Source organism: Erpetoichthys calabaricus, chromosome 4 (genome assembly GCF_900747795.2).
Source record: "Erpetoichthys calabaricus chromosome 4, fErpCal1.3, whole genome shotgun sequence".
In the NCBI taxonomy this organism is placed as follows: Eukaryota; Metazoa; Chordata; class Cladistia; order Polypteriformes; family Polypteridae; genus Erpetoichthys; species Erpetoichthys calabaricus.
The window spans coordinates 330,233,051-330,248,207 of NC_041397.2; the positions used below are offsets into that span (position 1 = coordinate 330,233,051).

A 15,157-nucleotide genomic window follows, 5' to 3' on the forward strand; every position below is an offset into this window, starting at 1 on the left:
AGAAAATCTTCCTAATGTTTGTGTGAAATTTACCCTTAACAAGTCTCCAACTGTGTCCCCGTGTTCTTGATGAACTCATTTTAAAATCTCAGTCTCAATCCACTGCACTAATTCCCTTCATAATTTTAAACACTTCAATCATGTCACTTCTTAATCTTCTTTTGCTTAAACTGTAAAGGCTCAGCTCTTTTAATCTTTCCTCATAACTCATCCCCTGTAGCCCTGGAATCAGCCTTGTCGCCCTTCTCTGGACCTTTTCTAGTGCTGCTATGTCCTTTTTGTAGCCTGGAGAGCAAAACTGCACCCAGGACTCCAGATGAGGCCTCACCAGTGTGTCTTGAAGTTTGAGCATAACCTCCTGTGACTTGTACTCCACACATCAAGGCGCTATAAAACCTGACATTCTGTTTGCCTTCTTAATGGCTTTTGAACTCTGTCGGGAAGTTGATAGCTTAGAGTCCACTATGACTCCTAAATCCTTCTCATAAGGTGTACTCTTGATTTTCAGTCTGCCCATTGTGTATTCAAACCTCACATTTTTACTTCCTATGTGTAATTCTTTACTTTTAATGACATTAAATTTCATCGTCCACAAATCTGCCCCAAGCCTGTCTGCTGTCCAAGTCCTTCTGTGATGACATAACAGATCCCAAATTATCTGCTAATCCACCTATCTTGGTATCATCTGCAAACTTAACCAGCTTGTTACTTATATTCCTATCTAAATCATTTATATATATTAACAATAGCAGCAGCCCTAGCACTGACCCCTACTGGTCACCACTCTTAACATCGGCCAGTTCTGATGAGATTCCTCACACCATCACCCTTCCTGTGTCCTGTGTCTGAGCCAATTCTGCACCCATCTACACACCACATCCTCTGACCTTCAGATGCTTAGCTTAGTATTAGAGAGATGATTAATCTAAAGTTTGGTTTCAATTTAAGTATTTAGAATTTTAGTTATATCTTTAAATTTAGTGTCTGTTTTCTTCTTCGTATTTCAGTTATTTAATTACAATCAATTGACATTTATTCTTTAATTATCTTAATGTTTTGTTTCTGATTCTTTAATCTTGAAGTTGTGCTTTATTTTATTTAATTACTATTTTGTAATTGAAAATCATTGAATTGTTAATCTATGAGCTTTAAGTTGGGTTCAGGTGGGATTTCCCTCTTAGATGAGTGGCTCCATAGGAGGTAGTTGTGACAGGTAATTCTTCTCTGTCTCGCAAATGTGTTTCTTTTTTGGTAAACAATTGTTTTATTAATTTTTAAATGAAAAAGAGGAACAAACAAAAAAAGAAAAGTGCAACATCAAAAACAGAAGGAAGTCCCTAATCAGATGGATTCCACATGTATTTCATCTCTTTGAAAGAGCTGTTATGGACTATTGAAGCCAAATTTCATTTTTATTTATTACCAAAATCTAAAAGCAATCCAACAGTCTGCCTGGTGTTTATAATCCAGGGATGTTGTTAGACATTATTGATGTCAAAGCTTGTACGAAAGATCATTGTGATCTTGATTATTTCTCAGATATTTGCTTATTGTGTCCTTCAAGGACTGCATACTCCATGATTACTGGGCCTTAAATTCAATATCTCATCTGCCAGCCAAATTCCACCTGCACACCTTAAAATTGGTGACAGAATTAGCAAAAACTTGTGTCATTTCTAACTTGGTGTATTTAAAAACAAAAATTCTATGATGGCAGAGTAAGGCAATACATCATCATCATCATCATCATCATCATCATCATCAGAACAGGAGTCTCTGGTGCATGAAACAACTGACCAGGACCTCTCAGGCTGCACAATCAAAGGTCTGGTTCAGAAGAAGAGACTCAAAGGCAGAGGGCCTGTGCCATTTGGAAGAGGATGAATGATGTGAGATATGAGTGACTGACAGCCATCACTGAAGGGTTGTAGCTGCTCTTGTATTATCTGATTTAAGAAGGAAAAGCTCCACTAATGAAGCCCTCGATTACTCAGTTATCTGTTAAAGTACTCCATATTGTAACATAAGGCTCAAAGGCTGCTGTAAATGAAAAGTCACGTAAAGCTCAAATCACATTGATGCATTGATTTTTGATTATTTGTACTGCCTATGACACTCATATCTTGGATCGGCTCATTTTAAGCTATAAACAATATAGTAAAGAGCATCCACCACAGATCAGTAGGGTGTCCGTTTGGTCTTTTAGCTGGGATTTCGCTGGTGTTCAGTCCTAAACATTATATGCATTTATTAGTTATTTAGTTTATCTCGCTTTTTTATTTACTTGGTTCTTTTTACTAGTGACTTTATTTATACTTTATTAGTTTTCCCACTTAAAGAGAATTCTTTTATTTGTTAAGGCTCCTTCATAACCAGCCATGGTTATGGTTTAACTTCATGTTAAAGGGTCACCTTTGCTATTTTTAAACTTAATAAACTTTTGACCACAGGTGTTAACTCAATGGAAATGAAATAAAAATGTTAGTAAAATAAACACAATCTTTTTTTAACTAATACAACATACCCAACTGAAAGAGCCATGACACAATCACACCTCCTTCACTCACCTGTCTTCATTACAAGGCACAATGCTAATAAAATAAAACGTTCACAAAATGTCCTCTGACAAGATGACAAGTGTGCGGCCTCCTCTGGCTCTTAAACTAAGAGGCCTGTCAGGTTCTTCTCCATCTCTGTATTTTTAAGACTGTCTGCTCTTTTTCTATTCTAAATGGGAGCTCCTGCACTAAACAGATGCCATCCTGCTGTCCTCACTCGTATGAAGAGTGTCCTTTTAATTAAAGAACAAAATGACAAGCCGGGTGGCACGGTGGCGCAGTGGGTAGCACTGCTGCCTCGCAGTTAGGAGTTTGCATGTTCTCCCGGGTGGGTTTCCTCCGGGTGCTCCGGTTTCCTCCCACAGTCCAAAGACATGCAGGTTAGGTGTATTGGCGATTCTAAATTGTCCCTGGTGTGTGTGTGTGTGTGTCCTGTGGTGGGCTGGCACCCTGCCCGGGGTTTGTTTCCTGCCTTGCGCCCTGTGTTGGCTGGGATTGGCTCCAGCAGACCCCCGTGACCCTGTAGTTAGGATAAAGCGGGTTGGATAATGGATGGATGGAAATGAAAAGCCCTGACCTCCTCAAAGCAGCTCCTCTTTACATTTCAGAGACAGATGTACGTCTCTATCTTAATTATTTTCCTGTTCATTTTCCGGCCCCCCTTTTCTCCCATTCTAAGCTCAGCCGGACAGCATGTTCATCTGTCTTTCCTCTCCACACACAGAGTGACTCCTTAAATTCCAGGTTCTCGGCTTCCTCAGTCCCATGATGCTTTGCTAAGATGAGAGCTATAACCTCATTATAGGACAGCTGAGTTGAACGCTGTTTGATTTCAGTTAAGCCTCATGTCTTGTATGTTAGTTTTTCTCATTTGTCTCCTTAATAAACACAGCTGGTGGGGGGTTTAGGTGGGTGTTAATCTGATCACAAACTGCAAGGTTGAATTTAGAGCTGCAGCCCTCAATTATTCCTTCATTCCATTAACATTACCCATGGTTCAATACATCCATTCATGATATCCACACTGGGAGCACAGAAATGCCCAGGGAGATACACAAGGACCTCCTGATTCTTGTACCTTCCCAGATGAGATCCAGAAGCCACCATCAGCCAAAGAAGGACTCAATGACCACATTGTCAGGGCAGCAGTGCAGAGTGCAGGCCAGTCATCTTGTGGTCACATGACTCTAGGGGGTCTGATAAAAAGGGGAACCAGGACTGTTAGAGTCAGTTCATTTCAGACAGGATGCCAAGAAGGATCTCCACTACAGGACAACTGCACATCCTGTATAAAGAGACCTTAAAAGCAGCGGCACAGAGGGGTCACCCATTTCTCTGCATGTGAGCTTATGTTCCAAAGTGGTGAGATTAAACATTCAAGAAGAAGCTCTGTGGACCTAAAGAGCTGTAGCTTTGAACCAGTGAACTATAGTGAACTGCTGTATCAGTATGCTGCTGCTGAAGAATGTGAATTTCCCATTGGGATTAATAAAGTATCTATCTATCTATCTATCTATCTATCTATCTATCTATCTATCTATCTATCTATCTATCTATCTATCTATCTATCTATCTATCTATCTATCTATCTATCTATCTATCTATCTATCTATCTATCTATCTATCTATCTATAAGGGGTCAATCAGTTGGTCAGGCAGGTTGGCTCCCAGGGAACCTTCTAACTACTGTCTTCTTCTATAATACCGTGGCTGTCCCTTTGTCTGTCCAGGATTTTAAATCACCTGTAGCTTGCAAACCATTTGAACTACTGACCTGAAATTTGGTACACAATCACTATGTGACCTCTACCATCGGGGTGATGATTGACCTCCAAGGTTATTCCTTTTTTTAATTTTAATTTTATCTTATTGTAGAATCAACTCTTGCCAGTAGGGCAATACATGCATTTGGGTGCCATTCTCATTCCCTACCACCTTCGCCGTCACTTCCTCTACCTCTTTATATCTTAAATCATTCTTTAGCAGATTGAACACTTAAGTGCCAGCTTAAGTGAAAAAATCATACTAAGTAATTGCAACACACACACGGACTTCATCAGTTTTAATGTGAAAAGATGCCGACGGAAGAAGAGAAGAAGCAGGCCGCTAGGGTGGAGAAATGAAGAGCTGCTCAGGAAGTATCAAGCGCATCAACCTCTGAGCAAACGAATGGTAAACGTACAGAGAAAGAAAGAGGATGAAAACTAGGAATGCTCAAGTCAAGTGTATTCACTGCACGTTATCAAGCAGTGTGCCGTTACTAGTGTGCAATCAAACAATAGAAGAGCAAGAAGCTTCTGTACTGCTTAAACAAATAAAAGAGCCTGACAAGTCTGCTTTAGTCACCTCACTCAATATACTGATTAACATTATTGTTATTTTTAAAAAGAGTCTTGTTCAGTTTTCTGTCTACACTTGGCTCAAATGCACTGACCCATCATTAGTAACATGGTAGAAAAAGGGGAGTCGCTAGACGGAGACCCACCCAGACACGGGGAGGGCACACAAACTTCTCTCGAGAAACAACTTGGCAGGATTAAAACCCAGGACGGTGGATACATAAGGTGGCAGAACTAACCATGATGCTCTGCCGCTGCTGCAAGGCCTGGCTGAATATCACATTTCTAAAACAAATCCTAACATGAAAAATCACACATTAAGAAAGCGAAGTTTAGTTTGAGAAGAAGCCAACATCTCATTAGTCACCATCTCTGGATTTAACTGTGCTGTGAAGCACAATAAGTAAACCAATGTTATGATCAAATCCAAATCATATTATGTGATATCATCTACTGTTGAATTCTGCTCCGTACTTGTAAAAGTTTTATTTTTATACTGTATTGAGGATTACCTGTGTCCTGTACTGTGTATTGTATTTACCCCCTTTTTCTTTTTGACACCCACTGCACACCCAACCTACCTGGAAAGGGGTCTCTCTTTGAACTACCTTTCCTGAGGTTTCTTCCATTTTTTCCCTAAAAGGGTTTTTTTGGGAGTATTTCTTTGTATTCTTAGACAGTCAAGGCTGGGGGGCTGTCAAGAGGCAGGGCCTGTTAAAGCCCATTACGGCACTTCTTGTGTGATATTGGGATATACAAAAATAAGTTGTATTGTATTGTATTGTATTGTATTGTATTGTATTGTATTGTATCAATAATCAGTTGTCCATCATACGAACACTTCTGCAGTGACTGTCCATGATTGTAACAACATATGAATAAAAAAAAACACACAAGTCATAGCAAGTGGCACACTTCAGACCACAGAAAATAATCAGATGGAGCAAAATGTAAGCAGACATTAAAGAAACAGCAAATGTGAGAAGGAGCTTCTTAAACATTGTCCATCCATGTCCTCATTTAGAGATCCTGGAGGAAAACAAAAACCTCTGTTCACTTTGTAACCATTGATGGAAAAGAAAGAACCAGAAACCTCAGTGGGCACTAAAGCACTGCAGACTGAGACATTCAGGTCACCAATGCCAGTCTGTCTGCCCAGGGCTGCATCTGAGGCACCATTAAGAGTTAAATCTGCAGTTCTCATCTCGTCCATCTTAAAACAGACAGAACTAGGAGGACATGGCATGTGACTGTCACTAGCCTTTTAATTATGTGATCATCTCCTTAACGGTCAAACAGTGTGACCCCTGACCTCTCACTTCTAGCCAGCACCTCTCACACTCAAGCACTGTGGTGCAGTGGCACCTCCCTGAGGCTGAAAGGCTTACAAGCTGAGCCCAAGTATTTGATTTGTGTGTGGTTACCGTTTGCTAAAACCCATGTTTTAAATCCTCACCTGGTTTTCATACCTTTGTCTTTAACTTCCGTGTGTTTTCTCTGCTGTTTTCACTATCAGCTCACTAATCCCAGTTCACTGAAGATAACAAACTCAAAGTTGCTTTTTTCACTTACCTGCCTTCACTTCTTTCCTCATTTTCTTCTGTCACAGATTGTGTTTTTGGGGATTCATTGAAGAGCAGATCTTTACAGAACCATCTGTGAGTTTATCAAACACATCCAGTCGTAGTAAAGTCAGACCTTCACAGCTCAGGCCCAGAGATTGCGCTGCTCAGCCCTCTTTACTTTCTCTTTCACTTTAACTTGGCAGCCATCCAGGAGGAACATACCCGAGTCTTAAAGAGACAGAAGACATTAAAAATAAATGAAAATTCACAACTCAAATAAACTAAATGTGAAACTTGTGATGGTTATGACCATTTATGGTCCATGGTTAAGGACACCCCATGACACAGAAGGACGCTTCATAGACAGGAACTTCAGAAGTGCAGGCCAGAAGTCACAGTGCGTTAAGATCACCTGCAATGTTCATATAGAATACAATTTAAAGTAGTTTATCAGGGTTAATTAAGATGGTGTAAGCAGATTTATCTCATCATTTTAGTACAAAAAGGAATGTTTGATGTATATAAAAAGCAAACAGGGTCTGTAAAAATCATCCATCCATTTTCCAACCCGCTGAATCTGAACTCAGGGTCACGGGGGTCTGCTGGAGCCAATCCCAGCCAACACAGGGCACAAGGCAGGAACCAATCCCGGGCAGGGTGCCAACCCACCGCAGGACACACACAAACACACCCACACACCAAGCACACACGAGGGCCAATTAAGAATCCCCAATGCACCTAACCTGCATGTCTTTGGACTGTGGGAGGAAACCCACGCAGACACAGGGAGAACATTCAAACTCCACGCAGGGAGGACCCGGAAAGTGAACCCAAGCCTCCTGACTGTGAGGCAGCAGCGCTACCACTGCAGTAAAAATCAGTTTGAGGAAAACAAATAAGACTGAAAGGCACTAAGCTGAGTTCAACAGCAGGTGACTTTAAGGCCGATTCCTACACATCATTGCACTTCAAGGCATATTGAGTTTAAAAATTCAATGTGAACTAAAAAACAAAACTGCTGACCAGCTTGACACATCAATTCCAGATGAGTACAAATACAGAAATATAAAAACAAAAAGTCCAAAGACCAACGATAATTACAATCAACACAGTCAAAAGAGAATAAACACCTGTGTTTTGTGGGTGTTTCCTTGGCGTGCACTAACAAATTTTGAAATGAAGACTTCTCCCATTCCATCTTTGCTGACCTCACTGATTTATGATGGCCAGTTTGGTAGGATACATCGTCTTGTGCATCTTATGGTGGCATTGATGGTGAAGCCCACCCAAGCCTGGTTCTCTTTTTCCCTCCTCTCTTCCTGCACTTGAAATCCAGTGGCAAAGTGGATCTGTAGGAGGTACAGTGTGTGCTAACGAAAAACCTGAATGAAGGGATGTCAGCTTACAAAGCTAAAATAGAAGACAATCTCACTTAGAAAAATGTCCGGAATGGACTGGGAGTAAACACAGGACTCAAGCAATCCAGGGCTCAGTGCCAGAAGGCAATATGGACATAAATAACACCCTGAACAAATTTTGTAAGAGATTTTCCTTCCCACAGCCACCTTCTTCCAATGACCAGTCACCTCAACTGCATACCTACTACATCAACTAGAGTAGTCAGTGACAAGTCCACCTCTGACCATCAGTGTCATTAACTGAAGACTAAGTAAGGAATCAACTCAGGAAGGTACACACAGGAAAAGCTGCAGAAGCAGATGGAGACCATCCTCAAGTCCTTATGGCCTGTGCTGAACAACTTTGTGGTGTCTTCTGTCACCTGTTCAATCTGTCCCTAAGGCTTCAGAAAGTGTCACTGCTGTGGAAAACATCCTGCATTAGGGCAGGTGTCTCTTCAACCAGTGACTACAGAGCATTGGCACTGACGTCTGAAATCATGAAGACCTCTGAGTGGCTGGTCCTGGACAACATGAGTCCTCTTGTGGTAGACCACCTGGATCCCCTGCAGTCTGCCTAACAGGCAAAGATTGGAGTGGAGGATGCGATTATCTGTCTGCACCACAAGGCTTATTCTCACCTCGAGAAAGCTGGCTGCACTGTGAGGATTCATTTTTTTGATTTCTTCAGTACCTTCAATACCATCTAGCCATCACTGTTAAGGGGTCAGCTCAGAGATACAGTATGTAGGTGGGTGAGCCTGTGGGGTCCTGATTAGGGAATCCATTCCCGGGCTCCCGATTACAGAGTTATAGTTGAAAATAATTAAGGTGGCGCCATTGCTGCAGCTTGCACTTCATCAGACAACAGCTTTGAACAGCAACTTGAAATTGCAATGCGTCAGTCTGTTGCATCCGCATTATCTGCGCTAAGAAACTTGCCATCACTGAATGATGACAAGAAACTGGATGCATCAGTAAAAGCTGAAATGGCGGTGTTTCAGAGAAACAGTAAGCGCGGGCGTTGTTTAGAACAAGTGTATCAGTATCTGATGATTGTGCTGCATACTTCAGTGGAGGCAGAGCGTGCTTTCTTAGCGGCTGGCGTACTCTGCACGAAAGTGCGCTCTTGTCTGCACGACCGCACACGTTAATAATAATAAATCATTACATTAATATATCACTTTTCTCAGGGCACAAAGAGGAACCGGGAAATGAACCCACAATCTTCCACAGTCTCCTTACTGCAAAGCAGCAGCACTACCACTGCGCCACCTGTGAGGACATTGTGCTTGCTACGCTCTTATTACCATAACTAAAGATACATGTAATTATATGACAGCATGAACTGCTTGTAGATAAGGTTAGTCTTTAATTTGTGTCAACATATTGCAGTAATTTTATTAAAAATAAGTGTCGGTTGTTCAAAAACCATTCACATGTGAGATGCCCGTGCACTGTGTCATCCCAGGCACCCGGGATTCCCGAGAATGAAATGTGGGATTCCCGAATTCCCGGGAATGTATAAACCCGCCCAGAAATGGATTCCCTTGTCCTGATGATGGATTATCCGTCAGGTAGAACCATAATTTATGAGACTCAAGGACTGTGTGGGCAACACTGGAGCACCACATGAACAGGCCTGTCTGCTTTTCTCTTCACTCTGTACACCTCTGACTAGAAACAGAACAGCAGGTCAGGTCACTTGTAGAGATTCTCAGATGATTCAGCACTTATGGGTTTATTGACAATGTTGTCACCAGAACTGTCAACAACTCATTTCCTGTCACATGAAAACATTTTGTTAATCCACCAGCAATGTGTTGTGGTTGTTATGGTGGCATGATGCCCACATTGACCAGGATGATGGTACAGAAATGAAACTAAAAACTCCATGGCATTTACAGAGAGTGCATCCACAATCCTCAGCATGAATCCAGAAACAAGAAAGGGTCACTGCTAAATAACGTCCAGGAAAGCAGCCATCCATATAGGGAGTTGTCCTGTGGAGACAAGCCAGTAATGTGCATGATGGTCTGTTGTAGTGTTTCTTCATGAAGTAAATACGCAGTAGATCACATTTTAAAATGCACTGTGCTGTTCCACAGTGATGTGAATGAGTGGACTAAAATGCAATTCATTTTACTGTAATGCAGAGGATGTATCTGTCTGGTGTAGCAGTGAAAAAAAAACAACAACATTGGTTAACACGAAGGTGAGAATGAGGCTTCAGGGAGCAAAGTTCTTTATTTTCTTCCTCAAAAAAAAAAACTTTAAATCCCCCCCAGCTCTTTTTAGTAACTTTCATGTTTTGCAATCACCTGCAAAACAATTTTACTGTCATTTTCACAAGACCTGATGTGAATTGAATTGTACCTGTGTCACCCACCGCTAATGATCACTGACTGGGGTCACTTGAAGGACTGCCAGGTCTGCCACCAGGTAAATAATCTGGAGCTCTTCAGTTGACAATTGCGTTCAAACCCAGGAAGATGTTTAAATTCCAAAGTGCTGAGGCCATCACCTTCCATCCTCACAGTAGCTAATGATTATTTCTTCAGGTTCAATTCAATTCAAATCAATTCACTTTATTTTTATGTAGCTTTCATCACTGAGTGTGGGCTCAGAGCGCCATAACAAGTTAACAAGTAAATCAATTACATACTTATCAAAATAATAATTACATAAAGAGTACACCTAAAGGCTTTATTTAACTCAAAGGAAGAAAAAGCATTTCTAAACTGATGAGGATACTGTAAATGGAGCTTCACAACATCAGTCCATTAACATGACTTTTGAACACCATCCAATTGGCAACGGAGAAGAAGAAAACAAAAACTCTATCAGCAGGATAAATGGGGAAAATAAAACACAGTCAGTTAGAACAAACAAAGTCAGCCATGGCCACAGACACAGAGACTTCAGCCAACTGAATTCTGGTTATTCTGTAGTGGCGTCTGTGCTGGCTGTCCAATTTGATGGCAGAATATTTCCAACTGATGATTCCAATGTTCCCAGTATTTCAGGAGTCTTTTCCAAGGACAGAATACCAGCTTGGCAGTACAGTGAAGAAAAACACAATAGTGGAGGGTTACTAACGGTTTAAAAATATTGTGATACTTATATTGATGTGCAAATGACTAACAAGCAGGGATGGAGTATAAACAGCTAATCAATCTGTGCTAAAAATAAAAGTCGTCAGTCTTCGGCTTCGATTTAAAAGCTGAGACTGAAGGGGCACCTCTTATATTTGTTTTGTGTGTTGACACACCCATTACACAACCAACATACCTGGAAGGGGGTCTGTCTGAATTGCCTTTCTCATGACTTTTTCCATTTTTTTCCCATACAAGTGTCTTTTTTTTTTTTGGGAATGTTTCTATCTTCTTAGGGGTTCAAGACTAGGGGGCTGCCAAAAAATTGAGGCCTGTTAAAGCCCATTGTGGCACACCCCGTATGATTTTGGGCTTTACAAGAAATAAATTGGACTGGCCAAGGACACAGGTAGAGGGTTTCAATTGATAAATTGATAAATTATTCTGCGTAATTCAGGTAGATCTAGCGGAGCGAGCGGAAGCACGGAGCAGAGCAGTGAGCGGAAGCACGGAGCAGAGCAGCGAGCGGAAGTACGGAGCAGCGGCATCTCCCACAGGCACGTAGCCCTTCACAAACACCTAAGCAAGTTCTTCTGAAGTAAAGCCAGCAGCTGACCAGTAGAAATAACCGGCAGTGAGAAACTAAAGTCAGTCTCTCAGCGGGTGGTGGAAACTTAAAGCCGACGGTCTCTAAGTGATTCAGCTGAACGCGGAAAGCACTTAAGTAACCACAGAAAACGGAGAAGATGACATCACCACTAAACGTAAGTTCTATCTGCTCTCTGCCCGTTGAGGGCACGTTTATATGTTGTGTGTCCTGCAGCATGTACAGTTCAGGTTTTACGGCCGACAGTGTAGACAGCTTCACCTGCCAAAAGTGTTTAGTTAATTTAGAGTTGCTCGGGAAAATACGCGAATTGGAGGACCACGTTAGGAATGTGATAGTGATCAGGCAAACCGAAAATTGGATCGACTCGGTTTGTTTAGACAATTCGGCTACTTCTGATTTGGCTTCAGTCTCTCCTGGTCCCACTGTAGTCAGTGCGCGGCCGAAGTCAGCAGCACCCATTCAGCCACAGGGCAAGTGGGTAACAGTAAGACGGGGGTCTAAGAATCCAAAATGTAGTCCCCCGGCACCCAGGTCACCAATTCGGACCCAGAACAGATTCTCAGCACTCCGCAGCGCGCCTGTGGAAACTGAGAATAAGAAAGTGCTCATAATTGGCGATTCCATAGTTAGAATTCCCAACTGTGTTAAACCAGCAGTTCATGTTAAGTGCCTCGCAGGGGCCAAGATTTCTGGCATAGACGCCGCATTGGACCGTGTCGCCGACGATGAAGTATCTACCTTATTGCTGCATGTCGGCACTAATGATATTTATTTACAGCAATCTGAGGTATTAAAGAGGAACTTCATCTCTCTTTGCATCAAAGCTAAAAGAAAATGTTAGAATTTAGTTGTATCTGGCCCCTTACCAAGATTATATAGAGGGGATGTGATTTATAGCAGATTGCATTCCCTTCACTGCTGGCTAGAAACCTGGTGTGCAAACAAAAGCATAGCGTTTGTGAACAATTGGGATGATTTTTGGGAAAGGCCTGGATTTTTCAGAAGAGATGGTCTTCATCCTAACTGGAGGGGATCTTATGTATTATCCCAAAATATGGCAGCAAAACTGCCTGGCTGACTGATTAGAGCACCATCCAGGCCGCAGTCATGTGATCGTAAATCAGAGGCTGTTGTTTATCCCACCTGTTACTTTCCTGAAGCTGTTACCCATAATCCTTGTCTTGGGGCATCCAGTAAATTTAGTCTTGATACAAACCTTAAATTAATTGATAACCAAAAAATAAGGTGTATAATTAGACCAAGGAATAAAACCAAACCCTCCACCAGGGGCATCTGTAATAGAAATTTACTTCAAATTAAAACAAAAAGTATATCACCAATTTAGAAAGAAGCATACAGTTTTAAATGTTGCTTATTGAACATTCGCTCTCTTGGCACTAAAGCTGTTTTGGTAAATGATATTATATTAAGTACAAAATCTGATCTGTGTCTTCTCACTGAAACCTGGCTTAGTGAATGTGACACTGTCCCCCTAGCTGAGGTGTCACCAGATGGCTACTCGTTCCTTCATAAGTCTAGAGATTCAGGTCGAGGAGGAGGCCTTGGAATAATTCATTGTAACAAAATGCAAATCACTTCTAAAAATTTAGGCAACTTTACATCCTTTGAGGCATTCATTTTAAATATTAAAAAAGATTCCAACACAATTATTGTGCTAGTCTACAGACCACCAGGGCCGTATTCATTGTTCATGTCTGAATTTAGCAACCTTTTATCTGACTTGGCTATAAATTATGATCACGTAGTACTGATGGGGGATTTTAATGTATACATTGATGTGGAAACTGACACTTTTAGCAAATGTTTTACTTATTTGTTAAATTTCAGTAGGATTTTGTCAGAATGTCAAAGGTCCAACTCATAATCATAACCACACATTAGATTTAATTATAACTTACAAAGTTGAAATTCAAAATTTAATTATTACTCCATTAAATGAAGTTATTTCTGATCACTACTTAATTACATTTGATTTGGTCCTGCCCTTGTCAACACACTCCCAGATTAAAACAAAGACAGTGCGACATCTAGATTGTAATTCTGCTTCAAAATTTATACATACTTTGAGTAAGTCGAGTGTAATTGTGGAAAACAATTTAGATCAGCTAACATCACATTATAATGTGACCTTGAGAGATGCTCTGGACACAGTGGCTCCTCTTAAAACAAAAGTGATCAAAGCACATAGAAACTCTCCCTGGTTTAATGAAAACACTCGAGCTCTTAAATTAGAGTGTCGAAAACTGGAGCGCAGATGGAGAACAACAAAGCTACATGTCTTTCAAATTGCATGGACAGAGAGTGTTAATAAATATAAAAAAGCCCTCTTTAAAGCTCGCTCAGAATACTACTCTACATTAATAGATAGCAATAATAAAAATCCTCGGGTACTGTTTAGAACAGTGGCTAAATTAACAAATAGAAATTCAGATCAACAGTGCAAAATACCAACAGATATTAGCAGTACAGACTTTATGAACTTCTTCAATGAGAAAATTAAAAATATAAGATCCCAGATCTCTGCGTCACACTACAAACCACATACTACCTTCGCAGACCCTGTCTCACATTGCATTCAGCACTTTAGTAATTTTAATCCTGTAAATAAGCAGGAAGTCTTAAGTTTAATTTCTAAAATGAAGCCCACTACTTGTTCCCTACATCCAGTGCCAACAAAATTAGTAAAAAGTGCAATGGATGTTCTTGCAGCGCCTACCCTAAACATTATCAATAGTTCATTATTGCATGGTACAGTACCTGATACACTAAAAGTGTCAGTCATTATACCATTACTAAAAAAGTCAGACCTTGACCCACATATACTAAATAATTATAGGCCTATTTCAAATTTACTGTTTCTCTCTAAAATACTAGAAAAAGTAGTCGCCAGTCAGCTTCAGACACACCTTACACATTGCAATTTATTTGAGAAATTCCAGTCTGGTTTTCGCAGTGGTCATAGTACAGAAACGGCACTAACACGGGTTGTAAACGACATTCTGATATCCTCTGATGAAGGAAACTGTGATTATGTTGTTGGACTTAAGTGCAGCGTTTGACACCATTGACCATTCTATTTTACTACACAGGCTAGAAAATGATGTTGGGCTTACAGGCACCGTGCTCGCTTGGTTTAGTTCTTATTTATCAAATCGATTCCAATATGTACAGAAATGTGCTGACAGTACGCCATCATTATACACAGAAGTTCAATATGGTGTCCCGCAGGGCTCAGTACTGGGACCTTTACTGTTTTCACTGTACATGCTTCCACTGGGATCTCTCATTAGGAAACATAATGTTAATTTTCACTCGTATGCAGATGACACCCAGTTATACCTTTCATTTAAATCAAATGAAGTTTCTCCAATGTTGTCTTTAATTAGTTGTGTTAGCGAATTAAAGGAGTGGATGAATGAGAACTACTTGTCTTTAAATACAGATAAAACAGAGATGTTAATTGTTGGAGAGAATGATTCTGATCACAACAATATTTTGTCATCATTTAACTCAGTTGGAATCCCAGTCAGTTTTACTGAATCAGCCCGCAATCTAGGAGTTATCTTTGACTC

At 40.7% G+C, this 15,157-nt stretch overlaps 4 protein-coding genes across 8 annotated transcripts in view; 3 read left to right on the forward strand and 1 right to left on the reverse strand.

The window, feature by feature from the left end:
• The window catches only part of LOC114641943 (NACHT, LRR and PYD domains-containing protein 3-like), a 476,010-nt gene extending 469,377 nt beyond the window's left edge, over positions 1-6,633 (reverse strand). The window contains exon 1 of the mRNA XM_051925775.1: positions 6,470-6,633. Coding sequence (XP_051781735.1) covers positions 6,470-6,491 — 22 coding nt within the window. The 5' untranslated portion in view covers positions 6,492-6,633. The remainder of the gene's footprint in view (positions 1-6,469) is intronic.
• LOC114643553 (protein NLRC5-like) overlaps positions 1-15,157 on the forward strand; it is a 5,922,889-nt gene that overhangs the window by 5,777,616 nt on the left and 130,116 nt on the right. The window lies entirely within an intron of this gene.
• The window catches only part of LOC114643557 (NACHT, LRR and PYD domains-containing protein 3-like), a 1,908,976-nt gene that overhangs the window by 1,645,795 nt on the left and 248,024 nt on the right, over positions 1-15,157 (forward strand). The gene's annotated exons all lie outside the window — the stretch shown is intronic.
• LOC114642226 (E3 ubiquitin-protein ligase TRIM16-like) overlaps positions 1-15,157 on the forward strand; it is a 773,543-nt gene that overhangs the window by 576,085 nt on the left and 182,301 nt on the right. The gene's annotated exons all lie outside the window — the stretch shown is intronic.